General features: G+C 41.7%; 1 protein-coding gene across 3 annotated transcripts in view; it reads left to right on the top strand.

Moving 5' to 3' along the window:
- sptbn1 (spectrin, beta, non-erythrocytic 1) overlaps positions 1-23,304 on the top strand; it is an 83,374-nt gene that overhangs the window by 26,723 nt on the left and 33,347 nt on the right. For 2 of the 3 annotated variants that reach the window (XR_008365698.1, XM_053513469.1), the window contains exons 2-3: positions 2,969-3,181; positions 22,480-22,631. Coding sequence is in view for 2 of the 3 variants with exons in the window: in XM_053513469.1 (XP_053369444.1) it covers positions 3,037-3,181; positions 22,480-22,631 (297 nt within the window). In the remaining variant the exon portion in view is untranslated. Of the gene's footprint in view, positions 1-2,968; positions 3,182-11,362; positions 12,014-22,479; positions 22,632-23,304 lie in introns of those variants that run through there. The other variant, XM_053513470.1, reaches the window with a different exon arrangement.

The raw sequence follows: 23,304 nt of genomic DNA, 5'->3' as shown, positions 1-23,304 counted from the left end.
GATTGCAAATTGCAGACTTGACCCGTGACCGGCCAATAGAGCACTTGTTATTAAGACTGGAAATTAATGGAATGAATCGAAATCACAGAATGGACCAGTGCAATTACCTAATTGTGGAAGAATGCAATTTATTACAGGTAACATAATCATGGCGGCACGGTGGCGTAGTGGTTAGCGCTGTCGCCTCGCACCTCCAGGGTCCGGGTTCGATTCTCACCTCGGGGTCTGTGTGCATGTTCTCCCTGTGCTTGGTGGGTTTCCTCCGGGTACTCCGGTTTCCTCCCACAGTCCAGAGACATGCTGATTAGGGTCATTGGCGTTCCCAAATTGCTGGTAGTGTGTGAATGTTGACCGGAGTTCCTACCACGGTCATAAAATGGGAATAAATACAATGGTAATTACTATTGGCCTCCACGTTCCCTAGTTGGACTACAGAGGTTCCTAGATGGATGGATGGCTAGAATATGAGCATAGGCAGGAATTTATGTAGGGCTTTAAAAAAACTATGTTTTATTTGAGATGCTAAGTGGCAAAAGTCTGAGATATTCTTGAACTGTTTCACACTCGAGGTCGTGCTGTTGTACTGAATATCATCACAGCTGCACCCTCGTGCCTACTGTACAACCGGATCACAGCCATGCTGATATTCAACACAACAGCACTTCCTGCTACTACTCGCGTTTTGCCAGAGTATCACTTCTTCTTCTTGTGCAGTTGAGTTTAGTACTTTAGTTTTTTAGTTTTTTTAGGGTTTGTTACTCTGGTTTCGTCCCAGAGTCCAAAGACGAGCAGGTTATAAAGTGGCGTTGTAGTGTGTGTATGTGTGTGTGCCCTGCGATGGAGGGTGAGGGTGGTGAGTGCCCGAAAAATGTAATTGAATTTAATCAAGCAAGGTGTCTTTTGTGTTAATAGGACTTTTCTCCTTCTGTACCTCTCTCCCTTTGCATTTCTCGTTTTCATTTGCATTTCATTTTTACCTCCTCTTAGCCATTGAGCTCTTTTGTGCGACTGTAACTATGTGCTGCAAACTGTGCCTCGGATATTAAATATCAGAGTTCCGTAGGCCGACTGCGTGCATATGTCTGCTGTTGTACGTGGGTGTACGTGTGGTCTTTTCAGACTGCTGCTTGAGTGTATAAATGGCGTGTTTGGGTTCTCATGCCACCTGTGTGTTTATCCCATCTCCTGCCAGAGCGTGTGCTTTCCTGCCTGTGCCCACTCGCACCACTGCTGCCTATACGTGTTAAAATCCAGGCCCGGCGGCGCGGCTATATTTAGCCCCGCTGCACCGCCTTCAGAGTCTCAGAGACACAGCAAATGCTCTTAGTCATACGCAGAAGGGGCTGATGTGGAGAAACGGCGAGGCAGGAGGGTGTCGACGATCGGCGCGTTCGCTCTAATTGCAAGAGTTATGCACAACCTGCAGTGAGATGGTAATCAAGCGTTTCACACGCAGAACTAGTCAGACCCTCCGAGCACTGATCCCAGCGGTGTGTGTAGGAGGATCGTACTGAAAGGAAAGGGAGGTGGGGGGAGAGAAAAATCCCACAGGACTGAAAGACATTATTTTTTGCTCGGCTCAAGCCTTATGGTAGCAATTAGGTTTTAAATGGAGTCTGAAGCCTACAGTGCCACAAGCCAGGCACTCAGGGAAGGCCCGCATTCCCACCATGAACAGACGCCTATTATGTTTGTTTTGTGTGTTCGTTGTGTCTGGCACTATTGCAGCAAGGCCTCACACACATGCTGAGTTCATAGGTTTCAGACTCTCTCTCTCTCTCTCTCTCTCTCTCTCTCTCTCTCGTTTTCAGCGTAATGCTGTGCTGACAACGTGCCTTCACACAAACGCACAATACACACTGGAGGTATTCGCTGATTTCCTCAAACTAATCGAGCATCAGGCACGCAAAAAAGAGAGAGTGCTGATTTCAGTTAACAGAGGAAGCATTGAGAGGAAGACGCTTTCGCATTAAACACAGCGCGTTGTCTTTACTCACATGGATGAGACAGACGCTAATTACTGCGCTAATCCCAGGATTCACTCACTGTTGTACTACGCAGTTCTAGAGGTTGACCAGGTGAGGGCAGTATGGCTCCTTAAGATAGTTCAGGAGAGGGAGTGAGGGTGTGGTTTAGTCTGGAGTTCACTCTGATTCTCATGACATAAATTTGTATAAATAAACAAGGAATAAATATTTATATATATATATATATATATATATATATATATATATATATATATATATATATATATATATTATTATTATTATGTAAATGAATAGCAAGTCAGCTGATTTGCCCTTAAGCACACTTTTTTAACCAGGGAAATGAAATGTATGAAACTACTTCCCTTAAACCTACTATTTCACCTTCAAGTGCAAATGCATGCTGGAGGTTGTACCTTCATTCATCTTCGGTATGGATGTTCTCCTGGTACATGGCTGAGGTGGATCCAGAGACACCAGGGTCAAGGTGGGACTTAATCCTGGATGGGTTTTCACAGGATACCGTACGCACATACATGCAAAGTAGCATACAGTAGCGGGATGTTTCCGGGAGGAAACCAGAGATCCTGCAAGAAACCAAAGAAACCACTAAATTACTCCAAATATAAAATGGATGTTATTTGAATTCAATTAGTTTTTATTTTTATTTCATATGGCATAACGGTTACTGTCACAAAGCCAAGCAAACCAGAATTGTTTGATTTGTATCCTTTGATCTGATGGCTCCTTTATTTTCCATCCCATAATTTTGCCCAAAATTGTCTTTTTACATACTCTATTACATTACATTTATATCATGCTGTGTATGCAGTAGAGTAAAACCTTTTTTTTTTGTTTTCAATTCAATTTAAGTCCGATTTCGGATTTCACTACCACTGCTTAAAATATCAGGATTTATGTGACACACATGCTATCTATATCTACATATTAAACATTCTTCCTTCCTTTCTTCCTTTTCGCAGGGCTTCAGAGGAAGCCGCTCATGAGGAAGTTTGATCAGTGAAAAGGCCCAAAGGTGAGAGAGATCAGGATGACGACAGTAGCCGCCGAATATGACCACATGGACATCCAGCAGCAGTACCAGGATACTGTCAACAACCGCTGGGACGAGGAGTGGGACAATGAGAACAGCTCGGCACGCCTGTTCGAGCGCTCTCGGATCAAAGCGCTAGCAGGTGAGACGGCATCTCTGGCGGGTTTAAACCAGGAGCACACGGTTTTGTTTTGCTGAGTGTGGAAGATGGTTGCTTTATACATTTGGCCTTTTTGGGGGGTAACTGATGATGATGATGATGATGATGATGATGAGAGAATAGGAGTCGCCTGTATGATGGCAGATGTTCCCAAAATAAATTTTTATTTTATTTTGTCAAACTACAATATTGAAAAACAAAGTTTTTGGAATTTCTTTTCCCAACTAGCAACCTGATTCTAATAATGCCGGTCTCAGTTACACGGCTCGGTAGTGCTCAGAAGGTTTTCCTACTCCAGTCATCAGATTTGAGTATGTTATTTCACATTCCTACCCGATTGTGTTTATGCGTAGAGAAACGAAAGGGATATCCGGACAGTAGCGCATTCACTTGTCCGTGTTCAGCTACTTTCTCCCAGGAGCGGTCGTTTTTTAAAGTACCCTAAGTGCAGTGTTTACAGAGACATGATGTTGTTTATGAGGGCTGCCTACTGAAGATGGAACGGGAGACAAAGACGGCAGAGACAGAGAGAGAAAGAGAGGGAGAGAGGAACACTGGGCGAGAGAGCACTCTTAAAAGCACCAGAGGAGAGAGATTTGTTATTGCCAGAGGGCAACCGAGCTTAAACAGGCCTGGTTTTAAACCTCCAACACTCTGGTTCACTTCCCCCACACAGCTCAGAGAGAACTCCAAAGATTCCTGTAAAGTCTAAAAAAAAAAAAAGTTGGAATGTAAAATATAACTTTTTTTCTTTCGTTTGCCCAGACCACAATCCTGTTTTAGGAGTGTTGAAATAGGCCCCCTAGAATTCCAGTGAGCATCCTGCTTTTCACATGATTCTGTTTTCCTGCATTCCTTAGCGCACAGAGTGTACGCCTCTCTCCCTCTCCCTCTCTCTCTCCCTCTCTCCCTCTCTCTCTCCCGCTCTCTCTCTCCCTCTCTCCCTCTCCCTCTCTCTCTCCCTCTCTCTCACTCTCTCTCTCTCTCCCCCTCTCCCTCTCTCTCTCTCCCACTCTCTCTCTCTCTCTCTCTCCCTCTCCCTCTCTCTCTACCGCTCTCTCTCTCCCTCTCTCTCTCTCCCCCTCTCTCTCTCTCCCTCTCTCTCCGTCTCTCTCTCTCCGTCTCTCTCTCCCTCTCTCTCTCTCTCTCTCTCTCTCTCTCTCCCTCTCTCTTTCGCCTTCTCTCTTATTCTTACTGAACTGTAAGGCACATTAAAAAGTGTAGAAAACAAATTCTGGAAAATTCATAAGAGAAATTTGTAATGTAATGTAATTAAGATTGTGTAAGACACGATGCTCTTACAGCTACAGCACATTTGGTCCAGGGCATCATCACATCCCCAAACAAAAAATACTACTTATCCAAGTAATTATTATAGTAACCTCTAGTACACTGTAGTGTTTACTGTAGTAAGTCACTTTGTGCAGTGATATACTCACTATAGTATGGTTTACTTTAATAAATATACTACAGTAACATTTAAAAACACTACAGTATATTTTCTCTAGTAAGTGACGTTACTATATGCAGTGGTGTACAAAGTCAGTATAAAGTTATTATAGCATACTGTTGTTTAACTCTGGTTTACTACAGTTAGTACTGTACTACATTAAGGTTCAAAATTTTATAGTATTTACTATAGAATATTTTCTCTAGTAAGTTACAATATGAATTATTTATCATATAAAGTTAGTATACACTAACATACTGTAGTATTCACTATTGTATTTTAACTATGGTTTACTATAATAAATGTACTATAATAACATTAAAAACACTACAATATTTACTATAGTACGTTTTCTCTAGTAAGTTATCATTTGCAGTGGTATACTGTAGTATTCATTATAGAAACTGAGTATACTGTAGTATTCATTATAGAAACTTAGTATACTGTAGTATTTATTATAGAAACTGAGTATACTGTAGTATTCATTATAGAAACTGAGTATACTGTAGTATTCATTATAGAAACTTAGTATACTGTAGTATTTATTATAGAAACTGAGTATACTGTAGTATTCATTATAGAAACTTAGTATACTGTAGTATTTATTATAGAAACTGAGTATACTGTAGTATTCATTATAGAAACTGAGTATACTGTAGTATTCATTATAGAAACTTAGTATACTGTAGTATTTATTATAGAAACTGAGTATACTGTAGTATTCATTATAGAAACTGAGTATACTGTAGTATTCATTATAGAAACTTAGTATACTGTAGTATTTATTATAGAAACTGAGTATACTGTAGTATTTATTATAGAAACTTAGTATACTGTAGTATTCATTATAGAAACTGAGTATACTGTAGTATTTATTATATAAACTTAGTATACTGTAGTATTCATTATAGAAACTGAGTATACTGTAGTATTCAATTCAATTCAATTCAATTTTATTTGTATAGCGCTTTTAGCAATTTTCATTGTCGCAAAGCAGCTTTACATAGTCAAAAGAATTATTTAGGTTTGTATGAAATGTGAATTTGTATGAATCAAAATGGTCAGTTTGTCCCTGGTGAGCAAGCCGAGGGCGACAGTGGCAAGGAAAAACTCCCTGAGATGGTAAGAGGAAGAAACCTTGAGAGGAACCAGACTCAACAGGGAACCCATCCTCATTTGGGTGAAACAGAAAGCAGTAAATGATCTGCATTTATACAGTGTGTAGGGTGGGAGGCAGTTCAGCTATAATAGCTGATGTTAATTGATGTTAATATGGAGTCCAGGTAGTTATTGAAGACCCAGGTAGACTTGTAAGAAGTTCCAGTCATGAACTATCGAACTGTCAAGTCCCCAGAGACACAGTTGCCAACACCAGTCAAGGCCAGAACCATTTTCTAGGTAGAGAGAATCATTCCCAGACACCAGACGCATCCCAGAGAGACACACGGGGCATCCATGTGACGAGATCTTCAGCCAGAAGCGGGGCACCAGGATGGGTCAGACAGGTCCGGAGGGCAGAGGGAGTCTGGATCACTGGCAGCTCAGGAACGACATGTGTAGCTCGACAGAGAGAGAGAGAAAGAGTGAAAGGGGGGGACAGGAGGAGAGAGGAAAAAGAAAGAGGGGGGGAAAGAGAAGAAGAGGAGAGATGGCAGTTAGGTATGGTCACAGTCACACAATGTATAGTATTCATTATAGAAACTTAGTATACTGTAGTATTCATTATAGAAACTGAGTATACTGTAGTATTCATTATAGAAACTGAGTATACTGTAGTATTCATTATAGAAACTGAGTATACTGTAGTATTCATTGCAGTATTTTAACTACAGTTTACTAGAGTAACTTTACTACAGTAAGGTTAAAAACACTATAGTATTTACTACAGTATATTTTCTCCAGTAAGTTATTTCTGTATATGCAGTGGTATACTGTAGTATTCATTATACAAAGTTAATATACACTGTTGTATTTACTATAGTATATTTTCTTTTATGGGTAGCAGGTGCTACAGCTTATTTATTATAAATCAGTCGCCAAAATAACTAGTAAAAAAGCCTTTATGCGATCGACCGCACTGTGTCAGGCAACCAGGGACTCGAAAGGATCCCGCCAATGTGATGCAAGATCCGTGACTTCCCATCATGCAGTCTAACCTGGAGGTATGCGCACGAAAAGTAATGCTGATCAATTCCACCTGCTCCGCAGGGAATTACGAGTATTTCCATCCACCTTGAAGAAATTCGAAATAATTCGGTTCACTACTAAAGGAATTCTGATCAATCCCTCGAGTTTCTGCAGATTTTGTTTTCCAGTTGCACCCACTCTTAAAGGAATTGTGACCGCTCCCCCATTCCTGAAGGAGTTCCTAAACAATCCTATTCACTAGCGAAGGTATTTTGATCAATCTCACTCTGGACAGAGGTATACTGACTAATCCCCGAATACAGAAGCCACTTTCATAGAAATTTTTATTATTTTAATTAAATTATTCCTGCAGAATTGTTCACGAATCATGACCAAATTTAACTCTGACCAGTCCCCCCGTTTCAGAGGGATTTTTGTCCCTAATCCTTACAGTTCTTGGATTATTTTCCAGCCCCTCTCTCAAAGGAATACTAACTAATCCAGTACTCTAGAAGGAATTCAAACCAGCTCCTCTTCTCCTAAAGAAATTCTGTCCAAAATACCCGAACAGAAAGTCTGATCACTTCTGCTAAGCTCTACAGAAATTTCGACCCTCGTCTGCGTCATATCTGTCCACTTCCCACTGCATGAAAGTAAGACCTGCCCACACCTGCGGTTATTTTTTCTCGGGCCCTGATGCACACCTCCAGTCTAAGCTTCACTTATTTTTATATATATATCTCATAAGCTCTGCTTGAATTCCTCCGCCAAAAAAACGAACATAACTGCACTTCTTTTCTCTTGCATTTCTGAGCTCTCTCTAGGCAACTGACAGGAAGTGCGATGTAACGCTAGCACACTTTCCTTAAGTCCCAGAGGGTCGATAAGGCAGGAATCCCCCCCGCTAACGCTCAGCATACCCCACTAATGTAGACCATGTGGGCTGCCATGAGAAGAGCCAATACTGTGACATACAGCCCCCCACTACCACTTTCCTTAGCGCGCCTCAATTAACGGTTGCCAGGTTGAGCCGAAACAGACATTCAGATTATGGAGGGAAAAATGTCAAGCAGCGTAAAAAGGATCCTCAAAGGAGAAGTCTAAATTTCTTCTAATGAGGATAATTGGGAAAATACCTTTTGATATTTATGTAAAACCAATCACTTCTACAGTATGTATTTGACCAGGGGTCATCCTTCAATCGATAATTTACGAAAAGGTGCGTCCTCCAAGGCAAGCCTGATAAATCTAGCAAATGCTTTACGGCACTTCAAGCCTTTGGAGCTTGTCTTCCTTAAGGGATCCTTACAGAGGAAACACCCATGAATTTTTCCCTCCTTCCTCATGGCTTCCTTGCCTGCATTTGTCGCCCAGATGCTAGTAAAAACCACTCCACGGTTACGGCATGCCTCTGGTATAACATCAATTCTGTGCACCCGTGAACTCCGTTACCCTTCACCTTTCCTGTCCAGACACTTCAGATTCACTCTCTATGCTGAAGTCAGCAGAACCGACGAGCGCACAGCCAATAAAGTGTCACGCTTAGAGACGTACCATTGGTGTGAGTTGCTCTCGTCGGAATTGTGCAGTTTCATGGACGCATTCTTTTCCAGATCACATTGCAACATCATGTGCGATGTTACGCATGAGAATGAGATACGTGTCCTGAAGGGCCTGTTGTCTCCGTTCAGAACCGAACAATCTCAAAAGCACACATTTATCTTGCGCTGGAGAAATAGAGATGAATACCGATGTTATCGTTTTTAGTTCAGTATTAGGTTCATACTGTGTGGAAAGAGTTGTGTTGGTGAAAGGTATCTCAGTTCGAAGGGAATATGATTTGCAGCTATTAAAAAGTAAAGAAAACCTTCTTGATCTCTTATGTTATGAGGGTTAATGAAAAAAAACATTATCAAATTTTTGTCGGTGTGTTTCACTTTAGCACTGATACTGGAGACTCCTTCCATGAATATTAAATAAACATCAACTCACAGATACGCTACAGAGGTGACGGGAAACGAAGTACAACTTTCTACTGTTTAAGTGCTTTTTTATCCATGTCATTTCATATGTGATACTTTAGACTCATTACCTTTTAGGAGAGGATCACATAAAAGTGTTCACGCTGTCACTTACACCATATTACGACTGCACGACACCCCGCATGGCAAGGAAAGAAAACAAAACAATTCCACCAAAGTGATTGACAGTTACCGGGGCAACAAATCCCACCCATATTGTCTCTGGGCTCCTATTTTAAGCGTCCCGAATGGACACATTTGTCAATGAACGATTTTGAACTAATTAACAGAGTTGGCAAAAGCACATTTGGTTTGTGTTTTAAGACAATAATGGCCTATAATTATTATGTTTTTGGTGCATCATTTAACCTTATTGTGTTCTGTATGTTTGCAGGATGCCCATGTTTAATTCCGTAGACTATTTGCATTATACAGGGTAGCGATGGTAGCAACAGATATCTAGAAAAAACTGCTTCTTTGTGGAGAATGTGTACTTTTGTACTTGAAGTATATTTTAGGGCATGCACTTAGTATTTCAAATTGAAAGTGTTGTAGTAGAGTATATTAGATTATAGTAGATCCATAGTAGATTAGTTATCCCAAATATTCCCAAATCCCAAATATTCCCTGACCTAATAACTTTAATACCTAAGCATTGTCTTTGATCAGAAAACTGAGTTTGACACCCTCTTGTGTTCCTACTGATTAGTGTATTGTGCTTTCACTACCATTTAGCTATATGATGCTATAAGGTGTCTACTGATGAGGACAACAGGTCTAAGTTAAACAGAATGAAGTATAAGGTGCACCGAACCCAAAAAGTGATGTCTCCGTGTAAGGACGCACGGACCCAGAACGTTAAATTTGTCGCTGGATTTTTGGTGCTTTGGGCAGAGCAAATAAAAGACAATCATTTATGGAGGCAATTTCTTTTTCCCATTGTGTAACTTGAAAAAAAAAAGGTCAAAAAGTATCATAATTCTGAGTTCTTGCTTCCCACTTCTGAGTCAAGATGAATGGAGCAATATTACATATGTTACGCTGACTTTTGTTTTTATGCAGCTTGTTCTTTAAACCCAGCTGAATGATGCAACTCAGTCAAACGTTCTTCATTCATCAAACATCAGTGAAAATCAGTATATACGACACTTGCTATTTTTAAAGAACACACCCTTCAATAGCAATTTGCCCTTTTCTTATAAAATGAAGTGAACATCTGCAGTAGTGACTAAACCGTGTTCCAGGAAACGTCCCCTCCCTTTTCTACTCAAAGTGAAAGCATAGAAAGAAAAAAAAACAAATCTCTGGCTGTTGCTTCTCAAAGCCCTATGAGAAATCATTCCACGGGTAATAGTCAGATGCAACGGAAAGCAGAAGGGCAAAGGAAGGTCAAAAAAGATCAGTGATGCCTGCAGGGGTGTGGAGAGCACGTGGGGTCCTTGTGACTGCCTGCTGACACAGCCTCGAGTATTTCTCTATAATATACCTCTCAAAGCCTTTTAGTCAGGCCAGCTGAAATCCTATGGTCTACAAACTATGCCGTGTATTGTGTTATGGGAAAAAAACTCAATATGCTCGAAGGGGTCGGACTTATTTTCTCACCACATGTTATTGAAGATTCTTGTCCCTATATCACGAGGAAATCCTATAAAAAATTCAAGCATGAGACCTGCTCAGCAGTGGAACTCTTATGAGATGATTAATCAGAGTTCTACCCAGGTTTCATGAGCTATTCTAGTTAAATTATGCCAAATTATGTTCCAGAATAAACCTCAGCCCGTTTTTTTTTCTTTTTCTTTCCATGAACGCTCTCTCCATCCGTTAGTGCATAACGAGAACCGAATTTGCTCTGGGTTGAGGTCCAAGATCTGTCCCATCAGAGGACAGAGACCAGACAGGATGCTTATGGGAGACATTCATCATCAGCTCATTCATCATAAGGAAAACTTTCCTGCGTGATATGCTCAGAGAGTAGCTGTGCCGAGGAGTAGACCCCAAGACTGAAGGCCCAAGACACAAGAGTTAAGTTGGAGTAAGTGCTCTCGGAGGAAGAGTGCTACATATTTACTTACTCACTCGAAAGTCCACACACACACACACACACACACAAACACATGCATGCAGAGGTGGAGACTTTTGTGCGAACGGAAGCATGGCAGGAAAGGTGGGGGGTGGTGACTGGTGACTGCTCAAGCAGGATGTTTGCAAATCAGCTTGTATTCAGGACGTCGTTTGCTCTGCCATGCCAAAAAGCCTTTTAGTATTTCTCGTGGCAACACATTTCTATCCATCAAGCTTTCAAAACAACAATGCAGGGAAACTGGATGTTATTCTGTTCCGTTTCTACCCCTTCTCTGCACTGGAGGCTTGGTACATTCCTTCTCCTCCTTCTTCTTCTCCATGTTAGCTCCACCTACCGCCTGCCTCTATGGTAATGAAGGCGCTGACATCACTGCCAAACACACAGGCAACGGCAGGGCATCTGGTGAAATTACAACCCCGAATCCTCCTCCTCCTATCCACCACCACCACCACCACCACCACCTCCTCCTCCTCTTAGTCTGGCCCCGACAAAGGTGCGCTATCCTGGAGGGAAGCACTTTCATTGGTCTGCTTCGCTTCAAGTCCTTCGCTCTAATGCTGAAATTATTGTGTGGCTCCCAATTTGCAGTCTGATTTTCCACTGAGGTAGAGCTGAGCAAGGCAAGGGTAGTGGGTGGGTGTGTGTGTGTTCAGTCGTGGGGGGAGAGGCCACTTTTGAATGGCCAGGGAGGGAAGACAGGAGAACAATCAGAGGAGACGCATGCTTCCCTCCTTCTCCTCCTCCTCCTCCTCCTCCTTCTCCTCTCTGGAACAGATCCTGCTGTGTTGACTATTTCAACACAGCCTTTGCCCGGAATAAACCCCTAACGGACGGGTTCCTGAGTCTTCTGGATATTTCCGTGTTAACATATGGTCAAAAGAACAAACCCGTGTTTAAAGGAGGAAAGAAATCCTGGTGAAAGAAGTTCTTTGCTTTGCATTCTTGCTTCCCTCCATTTTTGGCACTCCGTGGTTGCCAAGGAGTTTGGGAGTTCTGGATCTGGTTTGAGGAAGGGAACATGGAGACGGACTGGGGGTCCGGGGGGGCCGAGGATCTCTATCATGGATCTGGTTATTCGTCTCAGGTGCCCTTCAACTACAACCAGCTAGAGGGGCGTTTCAAACAGCTTCAAGGTAAGACCGCTTCTCACAGGTCGAGCTGGGTAGTTTACCGCCGTTGCCATGTGATCACTCTCAAATCACTTTACGTGAACCTGGTCCTGCTTAGGTACCTTTTTTTCTAATTCAAAAGTCTTAGGGCAACCTTGGAACATGTCTTGCATGTCTGGCTCACAATCCTCGAGGAAAGTGGGGGTGGGAATGAAGTGATGGGATGCGTCTGATGCTTTCTCTGGCTCAGTCTGGGATGGGGATGATGACTTGTAGAGTGAATTACTAAAACAGATTTAAAAAAAAAAAAAAAAAGATTGGTCTCCTGCGTACGGTTAAGTTTCATTACAAGCATTCCATGCTTTTTACGTTGGACTCCCCCTGCTTCCCAAAAGCACCAGTCAATAAAGCGTAGTCTGAGTGGGGCATCATGCTCAACAATGGCAAGTCGAGGAAGGTGGGAGCGGTTGTTTTTGTTCAGTGCTTGTGGTTCGTGGTACCAGCGGGTTAGGGTTAGTACTCGAGCATATTTCTGCGTTTGTGATGTACAAGGCTTTAATTCTGAACATCATTCAATTCAACGAAACACAGGAAAGAAACAAAAGAAGTGCTAGGATGCTTTTGTCGTCACTGTGTAGTAGCATTGACGGAGCATGTGGTGGTTATGAAAGCTTAAAGGCTCGATTTATTGGGGTCATTTTACGGGAAATTAAATATATAACAATTTTATCATTCAGGCGAGCCGATCCATGACGATAATAGTACAATGACGATGATGCAGCCAAGCTGGCCCGATCAGTGGGAGTGCTCCACACACTGTCTGACACAATCCCTGTTTTTATTTTGGTCATTTTTGCTTTTACACCGCTTTGTCCTTGATGTGGTTTTGTCTTTACACAGGGTGTAAGGTCACCAATACTAGAGCACTACAATTAACGTTTAAAAAAAAAATCAGCATTTCCTTTAAATCGACATATGAACTCAGTCGGGTTGTACTATCTCCCCCGGAGATAAAACAGCTGCTTCTTTAGTTTTCTTTAGAATTGTATTTATTAGCACTAAGGCCACGTTAAGAGGAGGATTCAGGATTGTGCAAGCACATGAAGTGTGTACGGTCTACTTTCAGAGTGGCAGCTCTTACACTCTGGGAAGGAATTGGACGGTGTCTTGGTAATCAGTAAACCATGCACTCGTCCTGTCCCGTGTCGTAAAGCACTTAAAAGCTGGCAACTTAAAGATCGACTGACGCCAGCTTGACCTTTCATCATACCTGTGACATACCTGTTTGAGATCGCTCGGATGTATTGGCTTATTTATCTTCAGTCATAAGAATTTATCTTCTCTGGACAGATATACTGATTTTCTAAATCATAAATAAACATTTTAAAATTGACTTATGCCTAAGTTGTACTTTATAGGCTTTGCTAACACTTTCCCTAGACTCTCTGGACAGTACATATATATCAGCCAAGACAAATGGACCGTATCAACTCCTATTGCCAAAAAGTAGACACAAACCAGAGCGTCCCAGACAGTCAGTACTGCACAAGGCTGACCTACAGCTTACAGCTCACACAAGGGAGCATCCAGATGATCCTGGATATGCGTGCAACAATAACAATCTAATAATAAAATTGAATTATGAACATTTTTTCCTGATGATGGGTGTGTCCACTTCGTTTCTTTAACGGAACAGTTACCCGAGCTAAAGCGGCTACCAAAAGCTGTTTTACTGTGGAAAAGAAATGCAAAGTACTGCTAACACTTTAAAGACTGAAGAATATTTGAACAGCTGAAACAATTCAAAATTCAAGTGTTGCAACAGAAAAAAACATCCTGGTTCTAGTGGCAATTGCAGTTTTGACTCCATGTGACTATACAACTACAACAATTATATGTCCAAGACAGAACTGCGAAGCGTAAAAAATTTCTTTGTAGGGCTCTACATCGTCTATATACCGATCGTCCATAACATAAAAAATTAACCTTAAAACCAACTATATTTTGGGCTACCCTTGTACCACCGTGACAGGTCTGGCCCCTCTGAGCATGACCTCGATAGACCCCTCGGGGTGTGTGCTATGGTGTCTGGCACCAGAACATTGGCAGCGCATCCTTTGTGTGCTATGGGTTGCAGGGTAGGGCCTCCGTGGATCGGACTTGTCCGGCACATTCCCATGGTGGCCCGATCAAACTGGGATCTGGGGAATTTGGAAGCTGGTTCGGCAGCCTTGGGTTCTTTGGTTGCTGGGACTGTGCATAATGGGCCATAGTGCAACTGAATTAACGTTATTCATTTCACCTCGACATGGTGAGACTGTGTATATAAACACAATATATCCACTCATTAAGAAATATTTTACAAGAAATGATACACACACAAAATTTTCATAATAAAAATCTAGTGGACTGAGACCTAAGAGGCTGCTGTAGATGCCTTAGACGTTCTTCTGAGAGCAAGCTATTGGAAGATCTCCCAGGATCCATGCTGAAATCCTGCTTTTGTCCTCCACATGTAGTTCTGGCAAGCCGTCACTTCGTACAGCATGGCTAGCTCTGTGGCCGTCTGTTCGTCTGCTGGCAGGGCCACGGTCTCCGAGCACAGACACAAAACTCTCTGTGAGCCTAAAGCACGTTACGCGTGTGCCGAATTCCCAGCCTTTTGCCCAGCGTGATTTACTCCGTGGGTGTCATGGTCTGTCTGTTCAGTCTGACCCTTTGCTCTAGCGATGGAGAAACAGTTGAATAGAGCTGTAAGTGTCACTAATGGAAGTGACTCAAGGAAACAGAATGGAGCTGTTCTAGCCTCGGCAATGAGGCGGCATGAGTGGGGGAACAGGGCGAGGTGAAAATCTGCTTTGTGAGTGACAGAAAATGAGAAAGCCCCAGAATGAAAAAGCGAGCGGAGACTCCATTAGCTCCATTGTGGAGAGAGAACTATTTTGTTTTCACTTGAAGCGTGAATGAAACAGAACGTCGGGTTTGTGAAGCTCTTGAGAGCAGCGGGAACGAAAACTGCACTGAAGTGTTCTGTTTTCTTAACATTTCTATCCATTTTAAGTGGCATTGCACAGACATACTAAAAAAAAATATATTCACAACATAAGAGTACAAGTCTCCAGTTAAACGGATCATGAGCAAGAACAATATCGAGAAGTATAGCCATATGGAATTGGCATAGTAAAGTGCAACTACAGGTGAGGTTACAGGTTCCATCACTATTCTGCACTTGTACTGCCACACTTTGCAAATTGTTTAGTTTTACTTTGGTATCACTCACTCATCGTCTATACCACTTCATCCTGTATTCAGGGGGCCTGGAGCCTATCCCAGGAGACTTGGGGCACAAGGCGGGGTACACCCTGAACTGGGTGCCAAGCCATCGCAGGGCACACACATATACACTCACCCACACACTCATCCACACCATGGGAAATTTGGGAACACCAATCTACAGTTCTTTGGACTGTGGGAGGAAACCGGAGTACCTGGAGGAAGCCCACCAAGCACGGGGAGAACATGCAAACTCCATGCACACAGAGACGGGAATCGAGCCTAGCCGGGAATCGAACCCTGACCCTGGAGGTGCAAGACGACAGCGCCAACCACTACAGTACACCACCGTGCCGCCCTACTTTGGTATGCTTCGATTAAAAATCTAAATGCACGCCTACGAATAATTTCCTTCATGACACCATTGAAGAAACCACAATTTCGGTAACACTATTGTGAATTGTGCAGTGTTACCAGTATCCGTTTAGCTATCCATTCTTTTTCCATGCCACTCATCCTGTGCAGGATCGCTGAGTGTTTGGAACCTATTCCTGGGAACTCCAGAGGTGAGCTGCAACCATTTTGGCAATTGGCAATTTGGAAACACCATTCCACCTACAACATATTTATTCGGATGGTTCGAGTCAACCTACTTTCGGGAGAACATGCAAACTTGTACGCACATACATACCAGACTTGAGATTTAGTCCCCCAATCATGGAGATGCCACCAGTAAGGAGGTAGCCACTAATCCATCATGCCGCCTAGTAATACCGGAGATCCAACATGGAGTTCCATGAGACTGGGATTGAACCAAACAGTGATACAATTCAAAGTCAATAACAGGATGGTGTAACATACTGTTTGTATGGAGCGCTCATCATATGATTCATGAACGAGAACTTTACTCCAAGCCTAGAACTTCTCTCAGAGCCGCTGTAGCAAAGAAGAAAAAAATCAAGACCTTTTGACCAATTAGAATCAGGCATTCCTTATCTTCATGGTGTAACAATGTTTAAGTCTCTTACTCATTCCTGCATGTCAGCCCATCCTAGTGGATAAGACGATTTTGCCTAATTAATCGCGATCGCTGTTCAACTGGGAGTGACAACAGCGGAATCCATCAACCTGACCCGGAGCGCCGCGTTCCTCACAAGACCGCACTGTTCCCACCGAGACATCATCCTCCCCTCATTTATATTCTTAAAGAAGTGAGTGCCAATGTTTCTCGCTGCGAGAGCGGCAGACTTGCCATGTTTAATATGGAAGGCAAATATACAAGGTTAACCAAGTCTAATCTAGCGACTAGGAAAGCATGACCCTCTACATATTTGGTCTTGTGTTTAAGACAAATATGAATATCCTGTTTGGCTCGAGTCTAATCAAGTCCTCTTTGCGTTGCTTTATTTAAATAAATGGCATATTTATACACACACACACACACACAAAAAAGTTGTAAAGGAAAACGCCTTAAACATGGAACTGTGACCTCAGTGGCCCTTCATCACCTATTTAACACACATGACGTCTGAGGAATTTCATTCTGCAGAGCCTCACGCCACAGGATGCGGATACATCAGAGAGAGAGAGAGAGAGAGAGAGAGAGAAAGGAAGTCGTCTCTAGACTGCACACACATACACACACACACACCTTCTTCTTTTTGCCTTGCATTTCGATTTGCATTTCATTTTATTTCTTTCTTTTATTTTTTATCATCCAGCCCATCCCAGGATTTTTCCGCGCATGGGTGTGGTCCGTTTAGCGGAAGTTTAAATCAATAAATCAATAAGCTTTGTGACCGTTACAGCCATGCTGAGACGCTGCTTTCCAGACTGTCTAGGGACTAGATCTTTTGTTGTTGGCCTCAGTGCGTTGAGGACAAAGTGGTTATAAAAGATCGTTGTGAGGAAAATCCTGCGTTTCATGTAATTAATTAAACGGAAATTATGCAATAGGTTCATGGACTACTAATCAACCCCTGGATTTCCTTATTTCCTTTTATTATTATTATTATAGACTTAAGAACTTATTAAGTGCTTAAAAACGCATTAAGTGCATTCTGTAAATCTGAGTGATAAAGATTTTAAATATTTCCAATTTGATTAGTTTTAGATTGTTCTAATAAAGTAATGTCTAACATTTTCTCATTCACTAAACATTTAATCGGAAGATTTTTCCCAATTTTCCCCCCCATTCCCCATTTTCCACACTATGGTCTTGATTTGATTTGTACCTTTAAACAGGTTTAAACAAAAACAGAAATGGAACACGAGATAAAAAGAGTGCTGTAAGATTTTGTAGAATGAAATGGTAGACATGTAATACTCTTATTCATGGTCTTTACCTCTTTATCCTGTATACAGTGTTGCTGGGGCTTGGAGCCTATCCCAGGGTACTTAGGGAACATGGCAGGGTACACCCTGGAGGGGTCCCGATCCATCACAGGGCACACACACACACATCCCCATACACTAAAGGCAATTCGGAAATGCCAGTTAGCCTAATCTGCATGTCTTTGGACTGGGAACTGGAGGAAACCCACCAAGCACAGGGAGATCATGCAAACTGACCCGAGGTGGGAATCAAACCCGGACCTTAGAGGTGCAAGGCGACAGTGCTAACCACTAAGCCACCCTTCTGCCACATACAGTACAATAGATGTCTAAAATAAAACTGGACTCCCAGCTCGGTGTATCGAATAGGTCTCAACGTTATCAAGAATCTTGCTACTGATGTTTTTGCTTCTGAATGAACAGCCTGCTAGAGATGTCTTTTACAGTTTACACTGCTACAAATAGGGTTGGGAATGCAGACAACAGGACATGCCTTAACTAACTAACTAACCAAGAAAGTGATTGGTATTGAGTTTAAAAACTGAGCAGAACTTCGATCTTGAGTCTCGAATGGGAGTTGTTAACAAGTAGGGAGGAGACGAGGAGGTGGTGGGGGGGTGTAAACTTTCATCACTAGTAGAAAAGAGATGGGAAGTCAACGAAGAAGGAGCGCTGATTTTCTCCCAAACTTCATGCCTCGGTTTCCCATAATTTATACTTTTCTTCAGAAACCAGAGCCTTTCAACCACTAGGCATCTCTTTTAGACGCGTAAAGTAATGTTTAGCATGTGGGAGGAGTTTAAAGGAACAAAGTCATGTTTATTGTGAAAGGGTCCTAACGGCCCAGTGGGGCGGATTTTAATGGTGGAGGGTTGCAGAGAGAGGGATGTGTTTACCTAAGGGTGGGAGCAGATGCTGGAGCATTCCTGTGGCCTTGCTGGAGGTTGGGGACGGGGGCTGAGAGGAGGAACACTGCCGCCATTGTTCCGTTACCCACAATCCCATGGGAGCTCTGCAAGCATCAGTGTTGGTGTTATCGGTTTACAGTAAAGCCCTCGGTAGAGTGTTTTCGCTGAAGAGGAGTGAAAACTAACTGAGGGCGAGAGTACACCCTTGAATGTTTTGTTCCGTCGTTTTCTATAACGATCCATCCATCTATTCATCCATCCATTTTCTACACCGCTTATGGTGTCTAGGGTCACGGGGGACTTGGGGGCTTGTCCTAGGGAACTTGGATCACAAGGCAGGCTACACCCTAGATAGGGTACTGACTCGTCTCAGGGCACAAGCCCATACTAGCCTACAGCACATGGTTTTGGATTGTTTGGAAACCCACCAAGTATGGGAAGCACATGGAAAGTTCACAGAGTGGAGAAGAGATTCAAACCCTGAGCACTCGAGATGCAAGGCGGCAAGCCATCGTGCTATCTATTGCGACGTTGAATGTTTGCAGATCAAGATATTTTACATTATATTCTAGTAGCTATAACTAGTTTTTCATTAATCCAGCACTTTTTTCTTCTTTTTTAAGTTGATTAGACAAAAAGAAGTTGGAGAGGAACCTTAAAAGTCCACAGGCTTCACCATGCTCACACTGGAGACTCCTTCAAATGCTGTGTAATGTACAGTAAGAGTCGCTCAGTGGTTAAGACGTTGGACTCATAATCAGAAGGTTGCAAGTTCAAATCTCGGCATCACCAATGTAGGGCCCTTAAGCAAGGCCCTTAAACCTCAAATGTATAATGAGATAAAAATGTAAATCACTCTGGATAAGGGTGTCTGGGAAATATTAACGGGTGTACTTTTTTTAATGGAAATCACCGGTTGTTACTATGGAAAGGATAATGTGCTGGAGTTAATATAAACCTACTTTACAAATCATCCAGAACTACTGGCAGAGCTCCGAACGTTAATCAACTTCTGACCAATCAGATTCAAGGATTTCGAAGCGATGCGTCCTTACAGTACCTACTCCCAACAACTCCAAATATCATCTGCTTTTTGCTGTTCATTTTTTTTTAATTCTTTGAATTGGCTTGTAACTGTTTCACTGTCGTGTCTATTCAGCATCTTGTTATCAAATATCAGGAAAACCTAAATCACGATACACACTGCGAAGTCTGAAAACAGGTAGAGATATTTCCATTTCTGTCCCATCGCCCACCCCATGTCACGCGCCTGCTGAAGATGTCAGTGCTGTTTAGTTTGGCAGCCGCAGGATCAGGGACCTGGTCTGTTTCTAATGCTGTTTTCCGAGCGTGATGCAGAGCAGGTCACACCAGCACATTAAAGTTTACGGTTTTCAACATTAATATAATATAACAACTTGTGCCTTATTGTCTGAGCTCTACTTTGGTTTAGCGCCGTATAGCACATCAGGACCTTGACAGTTTTATTATTATTAGTTTAATATTAGGAGCGGATAGTTATTTTACGTTGTGTGTATGTGTGTGTAAGAGAGAGAAACGAGTAGCGAGGTGCACACACACACACACACACACACACACACTGCTTGGTTTGTAATGCAGGTCCTCCTGGAGGGTGTTGGAACATGTGGAACGTATAGACTTGGAAAAAAAGAGACGCCTGGTCAGCAAGTGTGTAGATTTTGTGTGTGTGTGTGTGTGTGTGTGTGTGTGTAAGAGACAGGGGGTTCAGTTTACAGCTTCCCCATAGCATATCTCTAACCCTTATATATCGATCCCTGCACATTCTGTATGCACTTTAGTGCTTCCATGTGCATGTGTGTTAAAGCCAGACCTTATAACTGTAATGGACACACACACACACACACACACACACACACACACATTACCATAATTATTAACGATTTGCCAATCCTCTGTGCATATGACATATTTCTATTTGAATTAATACGATTAATGTATAATTATGTAATGAGTAAATAAAAAATAACGAGTGTATTAATGTATTGTTTGCAATTTTAAAAAATGAATACTTCAGCCAAGTCCCTATACAATATAGAAACATTATTATTATTATTATTGTTGTTGTTGTTGTCATCGATTTGGGAGTACTGTATAGTCAGAGTTATATATGTATTTATTTATTTATTTATAGTAAATAAATCATATAATAATAATAATAATAATAGTTATTATTATTTATTATAATATTTAATAAATAATAATAAATATAAAATAATAATAAAAATTAATAGAATAAAAAATATATAAAAATAACACAACATATATATAAATAATTTATTATTAGTACTTTTATCTTGAAATGTTTTTTATTTTTGGATTATTTTCTCCTCATCTCTCCGTGTGCCTCTCCACTGGCTGTCCACTCACTCTGGCAGATGTGCTCTTCCTGTGTTTGCTTTTTCTCTATTGTTTGTGGCCGGGCTGTCGGTTACGATGACCCCTGTCACCCGCTCTCTGTTCGTTTTTCGTTCTGTCTCCGTTTGGACTGCCGGGGGGTTCAAGGAGAGCTGTAGTCATCCTGTCTTCTTTCGATTGCAGGGGGTCTCATCAGGAAATACGCTAAAGATGGGAGAACAATCAAGCCAGACGCTTACGTCTGCGCAGGGACGAGGAATGCAATAACAGGAAAAATGGGCGGATTATAAATAAACTCTTTCTTGAATGTGTGCATGTGCACAGCGAGGCCAGAGGTGTGTCGGGACAGCTGGCTAGGGCTTTTATATCAAAGTAATACTTAATAAGATGGGGAAAAGGGCTGTTTATAGCCTTGTTGGGAAAAAAGTCACCCAATGCTAAATACAGGGGTGCCAAAATTTACGCTCAAGACAAACACAAATAAAATTTGCTTGGTGTAAACGTTGAAAGACAAAAGGCCTAGGACGTGAAACGGCATCATCAGATCTAACTGAGGTGAACTTTGACCTTTGAGCTCTCCAACTTTTGTTCTGTGTTCACAAGCAACAAATATGTTTTTTCTTCATGATAAAATATACGCCAAACATTCACAAGTCACACCTACATCAATATTTACAGCATTTGATACATGACCTTATCTTATTAACACTTTCTAAAAATTATAAGAATAGCATTAAGCTATAGCCTTATCAAAGAGCCCTATTAAAAGCTTAATACAATTAATTAAATTGTATTTAACGTAAAAATATGAAATAAACATAATTCTTTTTGCTAAGATGTGTACTGTAGCTGTAATCTATAAACTGCGAGTCTGATGACATAATAGATATTTTTTCATAATCAGGGAAGCTTTTAGGTTAAAGTTAAGAGTAGAGTTTAGAAGTAAAAAATCTTTTTCTAAAAATTGTTTTTATTTAATTGGATGGCGCTGTCCGCTTTTACCTAGCTCGCTCTAAAAACATAATGCATGCTAATGTACAAACAATAATCTGTTAAATCTGCATAACACTAGCTTTTTGCCAACATCCTTTTTTAACATGGATTAACCAACCAGGCCACTTAATTGCCCATGTTTATAATGCGATTGTGCTTTCTATGTTAAAAATTGTGCAGCACTATTTGTATTAACAAAAAAAGCCAATTTTTATCTGTCCGACAAAAGCAATCCATAATGCCAAATGAGGGAAATAGACGAGGTTCAAAAACAAGATGGATGCATAGACATAATGGACAAGGAAAACTCATAAAACTCGTTTTAGATTAAATGCACAATTATACTTAGTGACAAAACACAAAACATCTTTATTACATAATACTAGATGGTGGCAGATACCTGCATAAAGTGCTTGAGACCTCAAGGAAATAATGAATAGGAACAGATGGCAAGCAATGATTAAAAGAAAGCATGAACCAGTTAATCAATTTAAAATGTGTGGAAGCATCTCCAACATGACGAACACCACCTCTAACGTTTTTTTTTTGTTTTGTTTTTTTCTTTCTTTTCCCTTCGACCTGTAGATGAGCGCGAGGCAGTGCAGAAGAAGACCTTCACAAAATGGGTCAACTCGCACCTGGCGCGGGTCTCCTGCCGCATCACAGACCTGTACATGGACCTCCGGGATGGACGCATGCTCATCAAGCTCCTGGAGGTGCTCTCTGGAGAGAAGCTGGTGAGTTCTGTCTTGTACCTGACAACATCGTCTTGCTGAAACCCAACATGTTCACTCTACATTCGTAACAAAATGACAGACGGATTTGAAACTGAGCTCCAAGGCGTGAGTGGAACAAAGCAGTTGTGATGGGGTTCGGATCCAGTTGTGATTTGTTTGGTTTTTGAAGAGTTAAGTCCTGGGCTCCTAAATAAGTGGTGTCATAAAGGGAAAAGGCGGCCATTAGGCGTTCTCTGCTGCTGTCAATTTCACCCCGGAAGATTAACTACATGCGTCATCTAATTACACACGGCATAATCTCCTGCCCTTTAGACACAGATAGAGTAGCTATTCTGAACGGTAATGAACAATGAGCTGGAATAGTCATTCAGTGTGAGTCAGTTGTGGGGAAAGTTTTGTAATGAATGCGACATTGAATCAGTATCCTCAGGAATACCTTGAATCCAATGACAGGGCTTCAGGCGAACATAAATCTTTAGCAGCCTTTGGTGAATATTAAAATACATATAAATAATCCAAATTCTAGTAGGCAAAATGAAACCTTTTTTATAAGGTAAGTAGTGGAACTTACTGTATGTCGCCATCCTGGTTTAAACTGGAGCCATGGGTAAAAGAAACTTGCGATAGCCGCTAGCTGTGCTTTGCTAACATGATCTCATGATGATGGCTGACG

This window comes from Clarias gariepinus, chromosome 15 (assembly GCF_024256425.1).
Source record: "Clarias gariepinus isolate MV-2021 ecotype Netherlands chromosome 15, CGAR_prim_01v2, whole genome shotgun sequence".
Classification (NCBI taxonomy): Eukaryota; Metazoa; Chordata; class Actinopteri; order Siluriformes; family Clariidae; genus Clarias; species Clarias gariepinus.
The sequence above is the reverse complement of the archived record's forward strand: the minus strand, read 5'-3'. Positions and strand labels throughout refer to the sequence as shown.